This window comes from Cebidichthys violaceus, unplaced genomic scaffold (assembly GCF_023349555.1).
Source record: "Cebidichthys violaceus isolate CVI_PGR_0920_01 unplaced genomic scaffold, fCebVio1.0.p SCAF_25, whole genome shotgun sequence".
Taxonomy (NCBI): Eukaryota; Metazoa; Chordata; class Actinopteri; order Perciformes; family Stichaeidae; genus Cebidichthys; species Cebidichthys violaceus.
In genome coordinates this window covers 7,099,292-7,118,058 of record NW_027176428.1, presented here as the reverse complement: position 1 = coordinate 7,118,058, position 18,767 = coordinate 7,099,292, and the positions used below count along the sequence as shown (strand labels likewise).

The 18,767-nt window shown below is 39.9% G+C and overlaps 1 protein-coding gene across 3 annotated transcripts in view; it reads left to right on the top strand.

Moving 5' to 3' along the window:
* The window catches only part of scn8ab (sodium channel, voltage gated, type VIII, alpha subunit b), a 51,919-nt gene that overhangs the window by 21,263 nt on the left and 11,889 nt on the right, over positions 1-18,767 (top strand). For all 3 annotated transcript variants that reach the window (XM_068720194.1, XM_068720196.1, XM_068720195.1), the window contains exons 12-21: positions 4,532-4,855; positions 6,183-6,315; positions 6,803-7,041; positions 11,950-12,123; positions 12,524-12,880; positions 13,011-13,184; positions 13,357-13,650; positions 14,955-15,072; positions 15,255-15,409; positions 16,228-16,401. In XM_068720194.1, coding sequence (XP_068576295.1) covers positions 4,532-4,855; positions 6,183-6,315; positions 6,803-7,041; positions 11,950-12,123; positions 12,524-12,880; positions 13,011-13,184; positions 13,357-13,650; positions 14,955-15,072; positions 15,255-15,409; positions 16,228-16,401 — 2,142 coding nt within the window. The remainder of the gene's footprint in view (positions 1-4,531; positions 4,856-6,182; positions 6,316-6,802; positions 7,042-11,949; positions 12,124-12,523; positions 12,881-13,010; positions 13,185-13,356; positions 13,651-14,954; positions 15,073-15,254; positions 15,410-16,227; positions 16,402-18,767) is intronic.

The window sequence follows — 18,767 nt, the reverse complement described above, 5'->3', positions numbered from 1 at the left end:
CACCACTCTGCAGGTTTTCTCTTTCTCCACTGCTGCCCTCACCTCCCACAGGTGGTGACACTGGAGGTTGGGAAGGTAACAATTCTTACTAGCCTTGACGCTCTTTGCCGGACCACCTTCTTTGCTTGCCATTTTCTTCCAGTCTTCAACTCAACATCAGCTTTTGTCACTTTTGGGTCTGTTGACTCCCGGCACTGCGGCAGTTCTCTGGTCCGTGCCACCTTGAATTCCTCCTTTGGGGGATCCGTAGCTTCAGATTGTTGCTGTGCTCATAGACTGCTATGCTGCTCAGACTTCTAGGTGGCTCTCCAAGGCTTCAATGGTTGAGGCACTTTGCACACCAGGAGTGGCCACCGGATTCTAAACAGAGTTCCATGTTGGTACAGACATGCATTGACCAGTCTATTGATTTCAGCAAGCCCTGTGCTTTAATAAGATTGTGGATTGGCTGGTTTGAATCTCATCTGGGCTGACATGATCAGCTTCTTAAATCCCTGCAGAATCCATTCACAGCCTGGGATGCATTTTGACGGTCAGTTTCTCCATAAGAGCCCTATATCAATACTTAATATAGACTATAAGTTATATACCTCGATTATTGCAAAAAGGTATGAGCACTTTATAAGTGATATTATAGATGAAGACCAGACAGGCTTCATCAAGGGGCGCCAAACTCAAGATAACATAAGGAGAACCCTACATATAATTGAACATATTAACCATAAAAATATCAATGCAGCCTTAATAAGTCTTGATGCAGAAAAGGCATTTGACAGCTTCAACTGGACATTTCTGTATCAGGTACTTGAGAAATTTGGACTAAATGAAAAAGCTATTCAATGTGTTAAAACACTTTACCAAAATCCAACAGCAAGGATAAAAATAAATAGCAGTCTGACTGATAGTATAGCATTAGAACGGTCTACCAGGCAGGGATGCTGTCTTTCACCGACTTTATTTGTAATTTTTATAGAGCCTCTGGCACAAGCAATTAAGCAGAATAAAGACCTTAAAGAGATAAAGGTCGGTAAAGAAGAACACATCATTGGGCTTTTTGCAGATGATGTGATCTGTTATTTAGAGGACCCTGACACACGCCTCCCTATATTAATTAACCAACTTGAGACGTTCGGCTCTTACTCTGGATATAAATTGAACTTGTCAAAAACAGAGATGTTAACACTGAATTAGAAAACCATCCGAAACTATACAACAAACACTTAACTTAAAATGGAGTTCGAAAAGAATGACATATCTCGGGGTAACTATAACAAAAAGTATTGATGATCTATATAAAGCCAACTATATTAAAGTGGATCAGGACATTAGGAATGATATGGAGAGGTGGGCTGTTCTTCCACTAGATCTCAGTTCACGGATAGACACTATAAAAATGAGCATACTTCCAAGACTCCTCTATTTCTTTCAATCACTACCAATCGAGATCCCTGAGAAACAATTCAGAGCCTGGGATAAAGTTATTTCAAGGTTTATATGGATAGTCAAGTACGAAACATTACAGATTGAAAAACATAAAGGGGGCATGTCATTACCAAACCTTAGGGCATTTTTCCAAGCAGCTCAAATTAGACCAGTAATTTATTGGTGTACCAATGACTATGAAGCAAAATGGAAAAACCTAGAACAATATGTAGAAGGAAGGGAAATTCAAAGCCTTATTGGAGATAGAAATATAGCAAAAGATTTACTTGAGCAGATGGATGTTGTCACCCGATTTACATTAGAGATGTGGTTTAAAGTGGTACGAAAATATGGATTAGAAGAAGAGCTCAGGCTTCTACGATGGATAGCCTATGATAGACATTTTATTCCGGGTACTCTCGAGCTGAGGTTTAAACAATGGATTTCATATGGAATAACAGCAAAATGCACAGTTATTAAAGATGGAAGTGTTGTGAGTTTCCAGGAGTTGAAAGACAAATACTCACTAAATAACCAGGACCACTTCAGATATTTGCAATTAAGGGACTTTTTCAACAGAGAAATAAAGCACAAAATTAACTTGGATGATAGGAGTTTACAACTCAAAGAATAGGAGTTTACAACTCAAAGAAACATAGAATCATATTGACTTTATATCAACATCTGATGGAAAAATTAGGAAATACAACATTTTATGTAAAACTAAAATGGGAACAAGAACTTGGTGTGAATATTACAGAGGATGAATGGTTGAATATCTGGAGGACACAACAGTCTTCAACATCCTTGCATACTTGGAGAGAACATTGTTGGAAGAATATAATCAGTTTCTTTATTACTCCCCAAATTACAAACAAATGTCTGTCTATTGTTCAACCATGCTGGAGGAAATGTGGGGCAGTAAATGTAAACCACTCCCATGTATTTTGGCTATGTCCGGATATAGTACAGTTTTGGGGAAATGTTCATATGGTTATCACCAAAATTCTGGGCTATGATATACCTAAGTCATGTATGTTTCTTTACTTTGGTAATATGACAGATGGTATTGTGTTAAGAGAAGACAGGTATCTAGTGAAAATTCTGCTAGCAGCTAGTGAAAAAACTATTACGAGAGATGGCACAAGATAGAACCACCATCACAAGATGTATGGTTGAAAATTGTGACTGAAATGTATGATATGGAACTGTTAACTCACAGAAGAGGAGCGATGTCGTGAGAAGTGGGACAAATGGACGATGTTTACATAAGAACACCTGAATATTTCTCAGGATTGATCATGCCTTTGAGAGGACAGAACAATCCAGATCCCTTTTTATTTTATTTTTTTTAATTAATTAATTTTTATTTTGTTTTAGTTCTTTTTGTTTTGTTCTTGTACGTATGTGTTCTGTCTGTGGTGAAAAGGCAAATAATAAAGTGTGAAAAAAAGTCCTATCGGTGGTTGGCTACAGCCAGATTTGGTCTTTGGCTTTCGGTATTCTGGCTCTGCTGACTTAGAAATCATGTTCATCACCAGCAAGTTGGATTGCCAACCCATTCTACCCTGGTAGGCGTCTCTCAGAGCTTGTCGCTGTCACGGTTGTCAATAGTAGTGCAGGGGTCGTTTATGAGGTGGGTGCACTACTAGGTAGATGGGATGGTTACTGAGGAGGAAGTGGATATACTCTCCAATATATCCCAACAGTACATAGGTAAGTAAAAAGAGGTGGATATACCCTGTATACCTGTGTATACCCTCCACTACGACACAGCTTTACAATCAGTCTTTCCTAGTCACCACTGAACGGTCAGCTTTGTTTTGTACAAAAAACCTTGTATGCTTCTTGACACATCTTCATCGATGTTCCTGAAATCTACGGATGTTTTGGGTCTCTAAACATACTCCTCCTTCAATTTGACTCAGGTGAGGTTGATCAGGTCTCAGGTTGTGTCTTAATGGCACGTTAGCTACGTCCTCCCCTTGGCTCTCCTCCCACTAGCCACAGCCATCTTAAGGCTCTTTCTGGTGCCTCTTTTGCATTGTAGATAGCTGTTTTCCTCCTCTCTCCCTCAATGACCAACATTTTGAATGTTCTGGATTGAGATCGGGCAGCATTTTTTTCTCCGACTGCCTTGCCTACTACACTCACTGACCAGTTACCCGTCCTACTCAATTTTTCTCTCGAATGTTTTGTCTCACCGATCTTCCCTGGGGTCCGCTCCAGCAAGATGATTTGTTTGACGGCTTCAGACTAGGGCACAATGGCACACAAAGAAACTTAATAAAGTTAATAGCTTTTGTATGTGGCCAGCCCCAATGTCACAATTTGTCCCAAAGACAAATTATGTGAAGAAAGAACATTTTTTATTGTAATGAATGCTTTCTGTAGAACAAAATGGGACAAGCTTTTTAACAGCACTATATTATTAGGATAAAGCAAAACAACTATAGTCCAGATCAAAACATCCCTAAAGCATGCATTGGGCTGAAATTGTGGTCTTTAATTTAATTTAATTTATGAGTTAACAATGTGTTAGAATACTAAGCTTAAACAAGGAGAAAATAACTCAAATTGTTTGTCTTTTTGTTTGGTCAGTTTATTGCTTAAATTGTGTGATGTTCCCATTAGCAATGGATTGATTACTGGATTCTTGTGGTCGTCTTTACAGAATAAAGGGAAAAAATGCATGATTGAGAAGGAAAAGACAATACATTTATGAAAGCATCTTAACTCATTTTGTATAATTTCATTGCTATTTTACAGTGTATTGCAATGATGCAGTTCTCATGTTTTAACAGTGATTGAGCATGGTTACGACAAATGCTCTTCATTCTTCTTATCACTGTTGCAGCTCATCTTGTGATAACACATGGTTGGGTACAAGGGCACTACTGCTAGCCTGTATGTAACACAGGTGATCAGTAATCTGTTTGGTGTGCCTTTATCCTTTTTTGTTCTCTCTGTCCTCTGGTTTAGTTCTTAAGTCTGTGCCCCAGTTGCTCTCTTCACCTTGTCTGTCATTTTTATTTACACATTGCCTAACTCCTGCTGTTTTTAATGACTCCTTAACTCTCTCGCTCTGCATCTGCTTCTCCCTCTTCAGTCACTACTCAGCATCCCAGGCTCTCCCTTTATGTCGCGCCACAACAGCCGCAGCAGCATCTTCAGCTTCAAAGGCCGTTCCAAGGACATGGGTTCAGAAAACGAGTTTGCAGACGACGAGCACAGTACAGTAGAGGAGAGCGAAGACCGTCGAGGCTCACTATTCATCCCTTACCGCCGCAACAGCTACAGTGGCTTCAGCCAAGGCTCATCACGCATCCACCCACTGGCACCCCACTCTGGAGGAAAGAGGAACAGCACGGTGGACTGCAATGGCGTGGTGTCTCTCATCGGCCCTGGGCCCGGCAGACGGCTTCTGCCTGAGGTGAAAATAGATAAGGCAGCCACTGATGACAGTGTAAGGACGTCCATGGGACACCAATACAGTTTAGGCATGATGGTGGTGGCCCCGGTCTCTGCAGCTTCACAACCTCTTCCCCTTGGCTCTAATTAGATCCCTTTTTCTCCACTGAATAACTAGATTCTGTCTTATTATTTCATCTTACACAGACATTTACGCTTCCACCCTGATCTAATACTCTTTTCCACTGCTCCTTTTTTAAACAGCTTTAGAAGGCACTAACCAGCTGAAATATTATCCATGAACTCTATACCTTACCAGCATCATGATGATCATTTCATTGATTAATATATAACAATAATGCAATATGATATCAGCGGCCACTCTCCTAACAATCCTATCAACAAGCTTACCCATATACAGTCATTGTCATTTATTAAAACAATCTAAAATATCAAAACATTTTACAGGTAAAAAAAAACTCACTCCCTACTTTTACTTCTTTGATTTGAGGGGCTTTCCACTTCCAGGCCCACACAGTTTTTTGTTTTTTTATCCCAACTTTTATCTACCCCTCTATATATTTCTGTCTTTTTTGTCATTCTCTTTCTGTCTCCCTCTTTCCTTCTTGTCTTCATTTAGTCTCCACTTTTGAGCCACTGGATGGTGCAAGAACAAATCTGAAACTTTTTTCTATAACAATATATCTCCTCATTCTAGCTAGCATGGTAGACCCCTCTTTTATTCTCAACCACCTGATTTTACTTTTTTGCCTTTCTTAAAATGTAGCATGGTATAGCAGCAAATGATGTCTTGAATTCCCCTGTTCTTGACATGCATGTTATGCATGCTGTTTAATGTTCCTTACTTAAGGGTTGTAGCAATGTTATGCACAGTAAAAGATGAAGGGTTCAGAAACTTTACCAGAAATTCTCAAATGATAGTCAGTACTTCAATAATGGCTGCTTACTAAAATTTAATATAAATGGAAAACAAATCTCAAATAGTTGTTAGTTTCAATAAAGTCCTGGTTCCCTTCTTGGTTGTGGTACATTAAGGCAATTATTTGAGAATTGACTGTATGATTTTGAAGTGTGTTGATATGTCGCAGGAAATGCTTAAATTCAACAAATTAGGTATTTTGGGGGAATATTACATTGTAGAAAATGTTTAATGATCTGATGTGAAAAGTTGCATTCAGCATATTAGGTTTTTCATCTTCTGAGCAGACCTATGGCATCATTCATCATTTAGATAGCTTAAGAGCACGAGTTTTAATGTGTGATGTTTGTGGGAATGCATTCATGTGAGTACTATCTCTGACTGACATTGTGTCTTTCTCTGAGTACAGACTACCGACGTGGAGATTAAGAAGAAGCACTCTGGCTCTCTCATGGTATCTGTGGATCAGCTCAACTCCTCCTTCAAAGAAAAGGACCGAGCCAATAGTCAGATGAGCGTAGTCACCAACACACTCTTAGAGGGTACAGACGTCTCCTTTTGCCTTTTTGAATTTAGACCGTGTACCAAAAAATGATTTGTATTATTCAAATTAATACATCCAATGAGCCTTGCATTTACACGTGTAGTTAAATATGTGTTCTTGTTATACATATGCATGCTGTCGTCATAAGATCTGGATATGGAAATTGCAAGTAGGAAGGCAGTCTGATGTTAACAAACTGATGTCAGCTGTAGTCTGCAATTTGTGGGCAGATTCTGATTCTGAGTTGCATGAGTCTAATTTAATTTTTACCTGGCTGAGATTTGATCACAATTCAAGCCACCTGTGGTCTAGATGTTACACAAGATACTGTTTGCAGTAACCCCTCAACATGATATTTTCATGTTGCAGACAAGGCATCCAGATACCAGAAAGGTTGTGGTAGACACAATACAATTTAAAAAAATCAAAATTATTTTGCTTATCTGGAAAGTTTTGGTTTCTTTTTTCTCCATCTCTTCCTGCAGAGTTGGAGGAGTCTCAGAGGTCCTGTCCTCCCTGTTGGTACAAGTTTGCCAACATCTTCCTCATCTGGGAGTGCTTTCCCATGTGGCTGAAGATCAAGCACATAGTCTACTTGATTGTCATGGACCCATTTGTTGACCTGGCCATCACCATCTGTATTGTCCTCAACACTCTTTTCATGGCCATGGAGCACTACCCCATGACCCCTCAGTTTGAGGGGGTTCTGTCTGTTGGCAACCTGGTGAGAAACTGCAGTTCTTCTTTTGTCCTTTCTTGTACCACTGGCATTTGGTTTTGTAACTGTTTAGGCCTGCATGAACCTCATTCCTCTCTCAGGAGTTACAGAATCACAGCAGGTTTGCCCCACCTACCTGACCTAACCTCAAACCAATACATCAATGCATCATTTGGTATGTGCACTTAAGAATACACACACACACATAGTGTATATAGGACTCTGATGGGGTCTCATTAAAGATTTAGTTCTATTTTATGTAGCCAGCCAGCCTGCTCCCCAAACTCTCATCACGCACACTCAGGTCACTTTCCTGCTTTCATTGCATCCTGCTTACCTCAACTCTACTGACCTCTCTCTCTCTCTCTCTCTCTCTCTCTCTCTCTCTCTCTCTCTCTGTCTCTCTCTCTCTCTCACACTCACTCACTCACTCACTCACTCACTCACTCACTCACTCACTCACTCACTCACACACACACACACACACACACACACACACACACACACACACAAGATAGCAGTCATAGTACAGTTTTTCTCGATTGCTAAGACATATTTCTTGAAACGGTCACCCATTTTCTCAAAACTGTAAACACAAAACCTCATCTTCAAGCACTATTTCCAAAACCTCTGAATCCTCTTGCAAAATGAAACTTTCGCCTCAAAACAGTTTTACCTGTGCTCAAAATCAAACTTTCGCCTCAAAACAGTTTTACCTGTGCTCAAAATCAAACACTGCTCTCAAATCATAAACAAAGTGATCAAAATAATATACACTATCAAGCAGTCAGTAAACAATACACCAATAAATAGAAAACACATTGTTCAAAACATATAGTTCTCAGGGAGAAGTAGGTTTGTAATCTCAAAACAAATTTCATATTTATCCGTCATTGACTTTTGATGAACGAAAACATGTTCTATTACAGTAGCTCAAAATTGATCAGAAATTACTACTCTGCTTTGCTCTTTGCAATTTCTTTTGTTCTTCCTCCTCCTTGTACCCCTATTGTTACAGTACGGTACCCTGCATCTCACAAACGTGTCCTTTGTCTCTGTGATACTGTAATTCTTGTTCTTTGATATGAACCTGCAACCAGTCAAAATCTATTGAGCAGTCAGTACTGTAACAAATAGAAAGCACAATGTTCAAGGCTATACAATTTGTTTATTGTACATTATACAGCCTACAATGCACTGTAGGCCTACTACAGTATACAGTACTACAGTAAAAGGGACACAAATCAAAGGAGTCAACATGTCATCAATGTGCTTCTTCTTGTCTTTGGGCTGGGTCAGGCCAGAGCACTTTGTCAACATCACAAGCAATATTTTCTCTCCTGAGGCAACGGGGGAAGAAGCCTCTAGTGTGCCGTATCCAGCCCTGACATGATTCCTCACCTATATCACCACAGGCTAATTCCATGGCTTGCAGCAGATCTACTCTGGTGTAGGGTTGTCTATCATACACTTTCCATCTCCATGAGGAGAAAAACTCCTCAATCGCATTCAGGAAAGGCGAGTATGGAGGGAGGTACAAGGTCATAAACTGACCATTGATGTTAAACCATTCCCTTACCTGAGCAGCTCGGTGGAAACTGACATTGTCCAACACTATCACATAGGTGGGAATGGGATTCTCATTTAGCTCTTGACCCTGCTGCTCTTGAACCTGCTGCTCAAATAAAATATCTCTGAGATTGGCCAGAAATCTTAGAAGATGCTGGGTGTTATATGGCCCGAGTGTAACATGGTGATGTAGAACACCATGGTTGCTGATAGCAGCACAGATTGTGACATTGCCACCTCGTTGACCAGGGACTTCAACAATGGCCCGCTGTCCAATCACGTTTCGGCCTCTCCTTCTCCTCTTTGTTAGATTGAAGCCTGCCTCATCGACAAAGATTAACTCATGGGGTCTGTCCAAGGATTCCAAGTCAAATATTGTCTGTGTAGGAATACAATATAATGTATGTAGAATTTAGTAAGTTGTACAGAGACAGTGCTATATTGTAGAGTTCAATTAGGCCTACTGTATGTACTTCTGATTCACATACACTGTATGTACTGAAGAGTAATGTCATTCACATAGTATGTGGCAGTACTGTAGACAATCTGGATTACAGTAAATGTGTCTGATTGTACACTTACTTGCACATACTGAGCTCGCAGTTCTTTCACCCTTGGTGAGTTGCGCTCAAAAGGTACTCTGTATACTTGTTTCATTCGCATCCTGTTACGATGGAGGACACGGTCAATTGTGGAAATGCTCACACTGTCGATTCCCTGGAAGTGTGTGTTGTCTTGTATCACTCGTTCCTGTATTTCTCTGAGTCGTATTAAATTATCTTGAAGGACCATGCCCACTATAACGGTCTCTTGCTCCTGAGTGAATATAGCTCTCCTTCCACCTGCATGTGGCAGCCTTGCAGTTCTACAAAAAGTAGATTTGCAGTTACAAAAATTATTCATGCAGTACAATACATACAGTGATGAACTTTACAAATGACTATTGAAACAGCTGCATATAGTGTAGTACAGTAAATTTGCAATTACAAAAATACAGTAGTTTACTGTACCTGTTCTCTTCTGTGAATGTCCTTACTATGGTGGACACAGAAAATCGGCTCAAATTGGGGTGCACTCTAAGTCCTGCTTCCCTCATTGTCAGTCCGTGGACTATAACATGGTCTATGACTGTTGCTCGAATTTCATCAGATATTTCCACTCTTTGTCTTCCTCTTCCTCTTTGTCCTCCTCTTCCTCTTTCTTGCCCTCCTCCTCTTCCTCCTCGTAGCCCACCTCGCATACGCACTTGTCCTCGTCCTCGTCCTCTCACATTATTTCTTCTATCCATTCTCAGACTGTTCTCCTTCCCACCTTCAACCACCTGTTGGCTCTCTGAACTAGCTTATATTGGTTGTGTCACATCATTTGATACAAGTGAAATCAATTTTGAGTGATTGTGTTTAATCAATGACATGTGTTCTCTATTTGTATTTGATTGTTGCCACTTGTGTTTACCAGTATGGATGACATGTGCATTAGAGTGCAGAATGTGTTTTGAGACTGAGAATGTGTTTAGAGTTTTGCTGAAAAGTCTAAGTGAGATCTGCAAATTGTGTTTTACCATGTGAAATAGTTTAAGGTATTGACAACAGACTGCACAAGTAACTAAATGAGTTCAGGCAACTGAGATCTTTGTTCAGCCAATGGGTTTTAGTGTTTTAGCAATTGAGAAAAACTGTAATTGGGCTTGCCACTGATCTGTGCAGGACTAGTTTGGCTGTGTACATACTAACCAGATGTACAGCAAAACTTTTGATTTGTTTGTGCTCTGCCCTTGCTGTCAGATATCACTGTAGCACAGTTGTTTGAGGGTAGCAGAATTGGCACAGTGTCAGTACAGGAAATGAGGTCATAGGGATTGGCATGCTGTCAGGAGTGAAACAGGAACTGAAGTCAGAGAAATCTGTGTGATGGATCATGGTGCAGTATGAATCATTTGGTGTTCTCGGCAGCACTGATTGGATACATGATTATCTGTTGGGTGGACAATATGTCACAGGCTAAAATACTACATTACATTACATTACATTACAGTCATTTAGCAGACGCTTTTATCCAAAGCGACTTACAATAAGTGCATCAACATTGGTAATCAAAAGAACTACTTGTCACCAAAAGTCATAAGTACATTTCCTTTTCCAAACAAGCATCTAAGAGCATGAAGCAGAGCATAACTCAGAGCCAAAGTACAGTGCAGAAACAAGAAAAACAGTTAGTGCTATAAGTAATACATATACAATAAGTGCAACAAGCTAGTATGAATACAATAAGTGCTAAGTGGAAGGCTCAGGGTAGCATTTCCTGAAGAGGTGGGTTTTCAGCCTGCGCCGAAAGATGGGCAGCGACTGCTGTCCTGACGTCAGTGGGAAGTTCATTCCACCACTGGGGGGCCAGGACAGAAAACAGCCGTGACCGGGTCGATCGGCCGCAGGGACCTCTGAGCAACGGGGCAACCAATCGCCCCGAGGCAGCAGAGCGAAGTGGTCGGGCAGGGGTGTAAGGCTTGACCATGGCCTGGAGATAGGAAGGAGCTGTTCCTTTCACTGCCCTGTAGGCTAGCACCAGAGTCTTAAACTGGATGCGAGCTCTTACAGGTAGCCAGCTCCATACAAGTTCTGCTGGAACATAGTGCCACTATGCCATGACCATCCCCTGTCAGAGGAGTCTTCACTCTAAGTAAATCCCAATACATTTTTAATCAGCAATACATCAAGTAAAATGCAATGTAAGAAAGACATTTTTTTCATTCTGCACTGAATTTTCTTCTAGAATAAGGAAAGGATTTGAAATTTCTCAGTTTTTTATGTTTGCCATTAGTGCCATTATGGCATTATTATTGGGACTTTCTAAAGTAATATGAAAGATTCAATAACTGATGTCAAATACAAAATTTCTAATTTTACAAGTCAGTCTAATGAAACAAAACTGCGTCATCCGATACTGCTTCTGTTACTTTCTAGAAACCAGTGTATCTTCAATGGTAACGTCATGCTGCACTAGCATGCTGCTGTAATCCTGTAAATTTCCCCACTGCGGGACTAATAAAGGATTATCTTATTTTATCTTATCTTAGTAGATGTAGTTAGTCCAACAAATAAAGCACTCATAAATCTCACTGAAATGCCATTGTTTAACACTTAAAATTCATCGCTCACTGTATACACCCATATCATCCGGTTTCATCATGAAATACATCACAAAATTTCATGGAACCAATTTAAATTACATTTTGTGTTAAAATTGTAAATTTGATCCCAAATGTATAGAGCGGTTGAGATGTGTATCCCATTTTTGTTCAAAAAGAAAAACCATAAACTTCATGTGATATTCTGTGTGTGTCCACAGGTTTTCACAGGCATCTTTGCTGGGGAGATGTTTGCCAAGCTGGTTGCCATGGATCCCTATTACTACTTCCAGGAAGGCTGGAACTGCTTTGATGGCTTCATTGTGACTCTGAGTTTAGTTGAGCTAGGACTGGCTGATGTGGAAGGTCTGTCAGTGCTCAGGTCATTCCGATTGGTGAGTGGAAGAGGGTAGATACAGGAATGTAAGCATTTATTTACTTCTTATGGCCCTCATGTACAGTCAAAAAAGATTGGTTATTAAAATATGTATCTTTTAACTGTCACATGACATGATTTCTATTATTATTATGAAATTTCTCTCTTTAATACTCCAAATCAAGGCTGATTTTAAGCCTTGAAATAACTTCTAAAACTAGTAAACCATCACTGCGTTTGTAAAACTGTAAACCCTCTTAATGTCTATATCTTGTGCTTGTGCTGTACCAAATGGCATACACATGTTGGCAGTCCGTACATTTGCTTCACATGATCTTTTCAAATTAAATTTAAATTTTTTGATCATTGTCCCAATATGAATAACTGTGTAATAATCTTGTGTCCTGTTCCTCTTTTAGTTAAGAGTGTTCAAACTAGCCAAATCGTGGCCCACCCTCAACATGCTGATCAAGATCATTGGTAACTCAGTGGGAGCTCTGGGTAATCTGACCCTTGTGCTGGCCATCATCGTCTTCATCTTTGCCGTGGTGGGCATGCAGCTGTTTGGCAAAAGCTACAAGGACTGTGTGTGTAAGATCGCCCTGACCTGTGAACTGCCCCGCTGGCACATGCATGACTTCTTCCACTCCTTCCTGATTGTCTTCAGAGTGTTGTGTGGGGAATGGATTGAGACCATGTGGGACTGTATGGAGGTGGCTGGACAAACCATGTGCCTCACCGTCTTCATGATGGTCATGGTCATTGGAAACCTGGTGGTAAGCAAAGACAAAGATAACATAGTGTAGATGCTATTGGATGATAGTAGCCCACTGTAGTTTCCCAGTTGTTAACCATCCATTTAATGTGAGTGCATGGGTTCCATCTTTTGTGGTGTTTGTTTTTGAGGTGCTGAACCTGTTCCTGGCCTTGCTGCTGAGCTCATTCAGTGCAGACAACCTCGCAGCCACAGATGATGATGGTGAGCCCAACAACCTCCAGCTTGCGGTTGCCCGTATTAAGATAGGGATTGCCTGGTTCAAGGCTAACATGCGGATCTTCGTGGCAACAGTGCTCAAGAAGGTACCACCTAATTAAACATCTATATGCATGACCAATTCTTGGTTGTTTTATAACTTGAACTATATCTGATGTTATATGAATGTATGTTTTAGTCAGAGTTCTATTAATGATGGTATTCTTGTTTTCTAGTAACCTTTTTTTGTTTGTTCTATTTTCTCGCTCTGGCAAGCAGCCTGAAGAGGATGAACAGAAGCCTCTGGATGAAATGTACGAAAAGAAGCTCAACTGCATTGCAAACCACACAGTAGACATCAACCGTGAGCTGGACTATGCTAAAAATGGCAATGGCACCACCAGTGGCATTGGGAGCAGTGTGGGAAAGTATATGATTGATGAGGACTACATGTCCTTCATCCACAACCCCAACCTCACTGTCTGTGTTCCTATCGCTGTTGGCGAGTCAGACTTTGAAAACCTTAACACGGAAGACTTCAGCAGTGAATCGGATGTGGAGAACAGTAAAGATGTAAGTAGGAATGACTGGTAAGAGTATGAGAATGGAGGAGAGTTGTTAGCAGAGAGATGGCAGTGATGATGTCCTTGCTTAAGAGTTTGATGATCGTTTGAGTAAATTATTGCTTGAAGAAGGGAGAGAGATATACCACTGCTGTGATATTCCCTGTATTTAATAACTCATTTACCAGTTTAGTAATGTAGCTTTTCAATTTAGATCTTAACATTATCTAAACAAAAACCACAATATAGTTATATAGTTTACCAAAAAGGTGACTTAATCGTGTAATATAAAGTGATGTAATAAGTCAGAGGAAAATGTCTGTTTGTTAGGTTTGTGCCCATGTGGCATCTTTTGATCCATTAAGCAGAACGGCTCTGAGCTGCCACACTGAAGTCATTTAGTTTACTTGACATTTCAGAACATCCATTTAGACATAAGAGCTGTAACACTGAGCCTGAGTGCTGACCCTACAGACAGACAGAGACAAAGTCCTGACGAGACAACAGACAGAGGAACATACTGTATAATATGAATGTGGGAGAAGGGTTAGCCAGACCCAAAGCATGTACAGAAGTCTGCTGCGTGGGTCACCTTGACCTGGTTTGTAGTAGGAAGAAAGGAGATAATGCAGCAGCATTACTACTGTACCTGCACAAGGTCCATATTCTACAGGGCTCCCTCAACCAACCACACAACAATCTTCCCTGCACCACAGCTAGCCCCGGGGTACACTGCAGGGAGTAGCCACAGACAGCGCTGCTAACAGCCAATCAGAATAACAGGGATCCATCTGGCTGTTTGGTAGAGAGAAATAGAAGAGAGAGGGAGCAGAAGAGAGTGTGAATGCGGTGAATTAAATTGGCTGCAATTGTTTGTGTTTACTTTATTGCAATAAGTCTTGTGTGCTGAACTGACTCTTTTTTTTGAGTCATACAAACATTTGTTTCATTCTTTCATCACAAATAAATGAATCCTTCATCACCGAAGAATATATTTATGCATGTATAAGAATGACCATCAATAACAGCGCAATCAATCACTGGTCAAGTTGAATTACTTCCTTCTGAATCTGTTAATAACTCTGCATAATAGGCGGTGGCAGAGGGAAGACCTAGCTACACTATATGGCTACAACATGTATACCTCCAGCAATAAATCATGACATACATATAAACCCAAAGGGGCATTAATGTAATGGCTATACTGACACTGAGCCATGTCCATATGCTTTCAGCATCTCACTGCTGAGCCTGTAATGTTCAGAGAGAAAATCAGAGGTTGAAGTGATCTCGTTGGTCCTCTGTTTGTCCTAGCTTGATGACACCAGTTCGTCTGAGGGTAGCACAATAGATATCAAGCCTGATGTGGAGGAGGTTGCAGTGGTGGAGGTAGTGGAGGAGTATGTTGACCCAGAAGCCTGCTGGACAGAGGGTAGGTGGTGTTTATTATCTGACTTTGTGGTAAATAATAACAATGAACAAACAATAATTATTATTAACATTATACATACTTTATTAATGCCACTGTGACACATTTTGCATTGTGTCCTTGGTAGTATAATGCATCCGTCTCTTCTGTTTATATCAGCTGTTGTGTTTTTATCTGTCATACAGAATGTATTGCCAAATACCAGTGCTGTGATGTTCCCATCACTCACGGCTGGGGGAAACACTGGTGGTTCTTGAGGAAGACCTGCTACCTGATTGTAGAACACAACTGGTTTGAAACCCTCATCATCTTCATGATCCTGCTCAGCAGTGGAGCCCTGGTAGGAGCACAAATGCACACGGGTGTTTCTACTTTTGTATACACTCATAAACATCATACTAATTCCACTACTAGGGCTTCTAATTATTATTATGAAGCGCATATCAAAACAAAGGTACTCAGTACTTAACAAAAGTATGATACATTTAGGAGATAACATAAATAAATAAAACATGTGTGTGCATTCATTTAGAGAAAGCAAACCTCATATGGATGTGCACGAGCAAGATTATCTCTTGCTTTTCTTTTGCAACTGCTCTTGATATGATTGCTGCTAATGGACATCAAAGTGCTGTAATGCACCAGCCTTTCAACCAGCAGAATCTAGCTTAGGTTTGCAGCTTTCTGTCGGGGGAAGGCCTGTGGCCAAATCAAAACACTTATGTGGTGGAGAATGGATACAGGCAATGGAGAATGGAAGAGCTGTGGGAATGATCAGTCTTGTTTGACTTGATGAAAATTTCCTTTATCATCTATTTTTCCTTACTATGTAATCAACTCTTTCTATGAAAAGGTAAACAAAGTTTATAAGCTGCTTTACAAAATATAACACAAGTAAAGATGTTTTTGAACTATAAAAAGCCAAGTCTGCGATTCTTCAGTAAAATAAAAAAAAAACGATAATAGTATTGGTTGATAAAGATGTCATGCAAATTTTCATACCGTTTTTATCAGTTTAGTAGAAATCAAACATCCAACAAACACTGTGAGGTGTGGCTTACCACACAGTTGACTCAATTGCAACATCAACATGTGTAATGTTCATGGTAAATGCTGAAAAAGCTATTGTCCATGTGTTGACTCTGTGCTGTTCTTTAGGCCTTTGAAGACGTGTACATTGAGCAGAGGAAGACAGTCAAGATCATTCTGGAGTATGCTGATCGGGTTTTCACCTATATCTTCATCCTGGAGATGTTGCTGAAATGGGTGGCCTATGGCTTTGTCAAGTACTTCACTAATGCCTGGTGTTGGTTAGACTTCTTCATTGTGGATGTAAGTACACTTGCAAACCATTTTGTTGTATACTAAACTAGTAGTGCAACAAAACAATTTAGATATTGGTTCAACTTTAAATGTCACTTGAAAATGGCATTGGTATTGAGTCAGTATGGTTTAGAAACACCAGTGCGCACAGAAAAAGTGGAAATATAGTATGATATTACTGGTAAATTGATAAGAGGGCTATATTTCCTTATAGCGTTCTGATTCAGTTTTCTAGCCTACCATTACCAGGGTGCCACTTGAAATTTTGGACCCCATAAAGGCAGCACAACAGCAGCCTTGACACAGTAAATAAATATATATAGACCATGGTAGATTTCAGCGCTCCTGTCTAGCTCTGGACTGCTGAGTCATTCAGTGTTTTCCCAACTGACAATTACTATTGAGCACATATGGTCGGTCCTTTTCTGTCATTTAAGTGTGATGAGTCTCTCCCTTGAATTTCTATCTTTGTCTATATTTGAGAAAGAAAAATACGCATTACATGGTATGCTTTAAGGCCACATGAAATGGGGTCCTTAATTCCTTAAATTACAGCCAGATCGACTTTGGCAAGCTAAGCAAATTGTAGAAAATCACGGTATGGTAACCAATCAAGTGTGATGCTCATTAAATACAGCTGCTGACATAAAGCTCACTTTAGACGTAGCTTCTGCTCTGATTTGTGTCATTTGTAAAACTAAACTGTGTACAGTAGCAGTAGCAAGCACTGAACTGCATTTGGATTGACAGCATGATTGATCTTTCCACAAGCAGCTAATTGTGGGAGGTGTTAGTGGTGCCTGTCAGCTTTGCCAAGTTCTGTCTGGCTGTGCCCTTAATGTGATATATTTCCTGTTGAAACAGGAAATTACGTTGGGAAGTAAAACAGCTCAAGTTAAGTGTAAAAGCAAGCCAAGGGTTAACAATAGTAAGGCAGTGGGTGAGCACCAGGGCAGAATTTTATGTTCATACCTACCAGTGCACAACGATGCCACCATGAAATATTCTAGAAAGTCACTTTTTCAGGAACTTAAAGGCATCATTTTATGGTGTGGTAGCACCATAGACTGAAGAAGACTAGGCACATGTGAAAATGATTTAAGTCCAGAGACTTTTGAGTATACAGCATAGCCCACTATTGTGTGTGCAATTCCCAAGTAAAAATAATTGTGCCGTACTATATAGTGTACTCAAATTATGCCACCATGCAAAAAGTAAAGAGTAGTGAATAAGTGATGGTTGCTACCCTGTATCGTGCATGACCTAAACAATGTCTAAATTGTTTCTTGACATACAATTTCCCTACAGTTTAGAAAACTAGTGAACAATTTCAAAAACAGACTCTGACTTTTTTTCTTGTAATTCATATTCTTTCCTCATAATATTGAATTTAATCTGAGATTTTTTTCTTGTTGTACTAATCCTTTTATATGTATTTGATAATATGATTTATGTTGTGCTAAGTCATGTATCTGTTGGTAAGTCGTCCATTATCCCTAGACCACCAATTTTCCATTGTTCTTCACTGTGAGGCGCCAGTCTGTCCGTGATTCAATATTAACATCCTTTGTCACATGATAAGGAGGCACTAATGTATGTTGTGCTTCCTGATGGTTTTCTGAACTTGTCTTTTGGTCTGTACCAATACCCACACTTGCGGTATTTAGGAGTTGCCAAGTGCCTACTTGTGTGATGTGTTTCCTGTGACTCCAACAGTGCCACAGTGCCGGTTAAGACCACAAGCATGAGGGAGTTTATCAGAGCTCACCTGGACACACTTGATGAAAGAAGACATCCTGTGGCTTTTACTAATACATGGCTCAATTAAGCTCAGATGCTTTGTGTTTTTATGTAATTTTCCACATGATGACCAAATAGATATGGATCAACCATACAGTATTACGGTTACATTCAGATGACAGTAAAACACCTCACAGGAGCTGAGAGGGGTAATGCAATTAATAAATCAAATAAACCAAGTTATCTTAAAGCAACTAGGTCTACTATTCATAAAAGAGACATTTTATTGTGAATGGTTTATTGATAACATTTTTTACATTTCTCAAAAAATATTGATTAAAGAATGATAGTCTATTTAATATTTATTCTTACAATGTAAATTATTCAACATTATTTTATCAGTCTCAATCTGAAGAATAGATTGGTCATTCTAAACGATAATCAGGGATAAATTCAAGAGTTTCTACCATAATTGTGCAGTATTTCATTGACATGAAAAATGTCCAGCATGTTACAAACTCCTTTTTCTTTGTGTCTGCTGATTGTTGCCTGTCCTAAAACAATCTTAAAGGCAAGACTGGTATTGCGCAGTAAACCATGATGAATTGTGGGGTAAACGGGCCCTAAGTGGAACT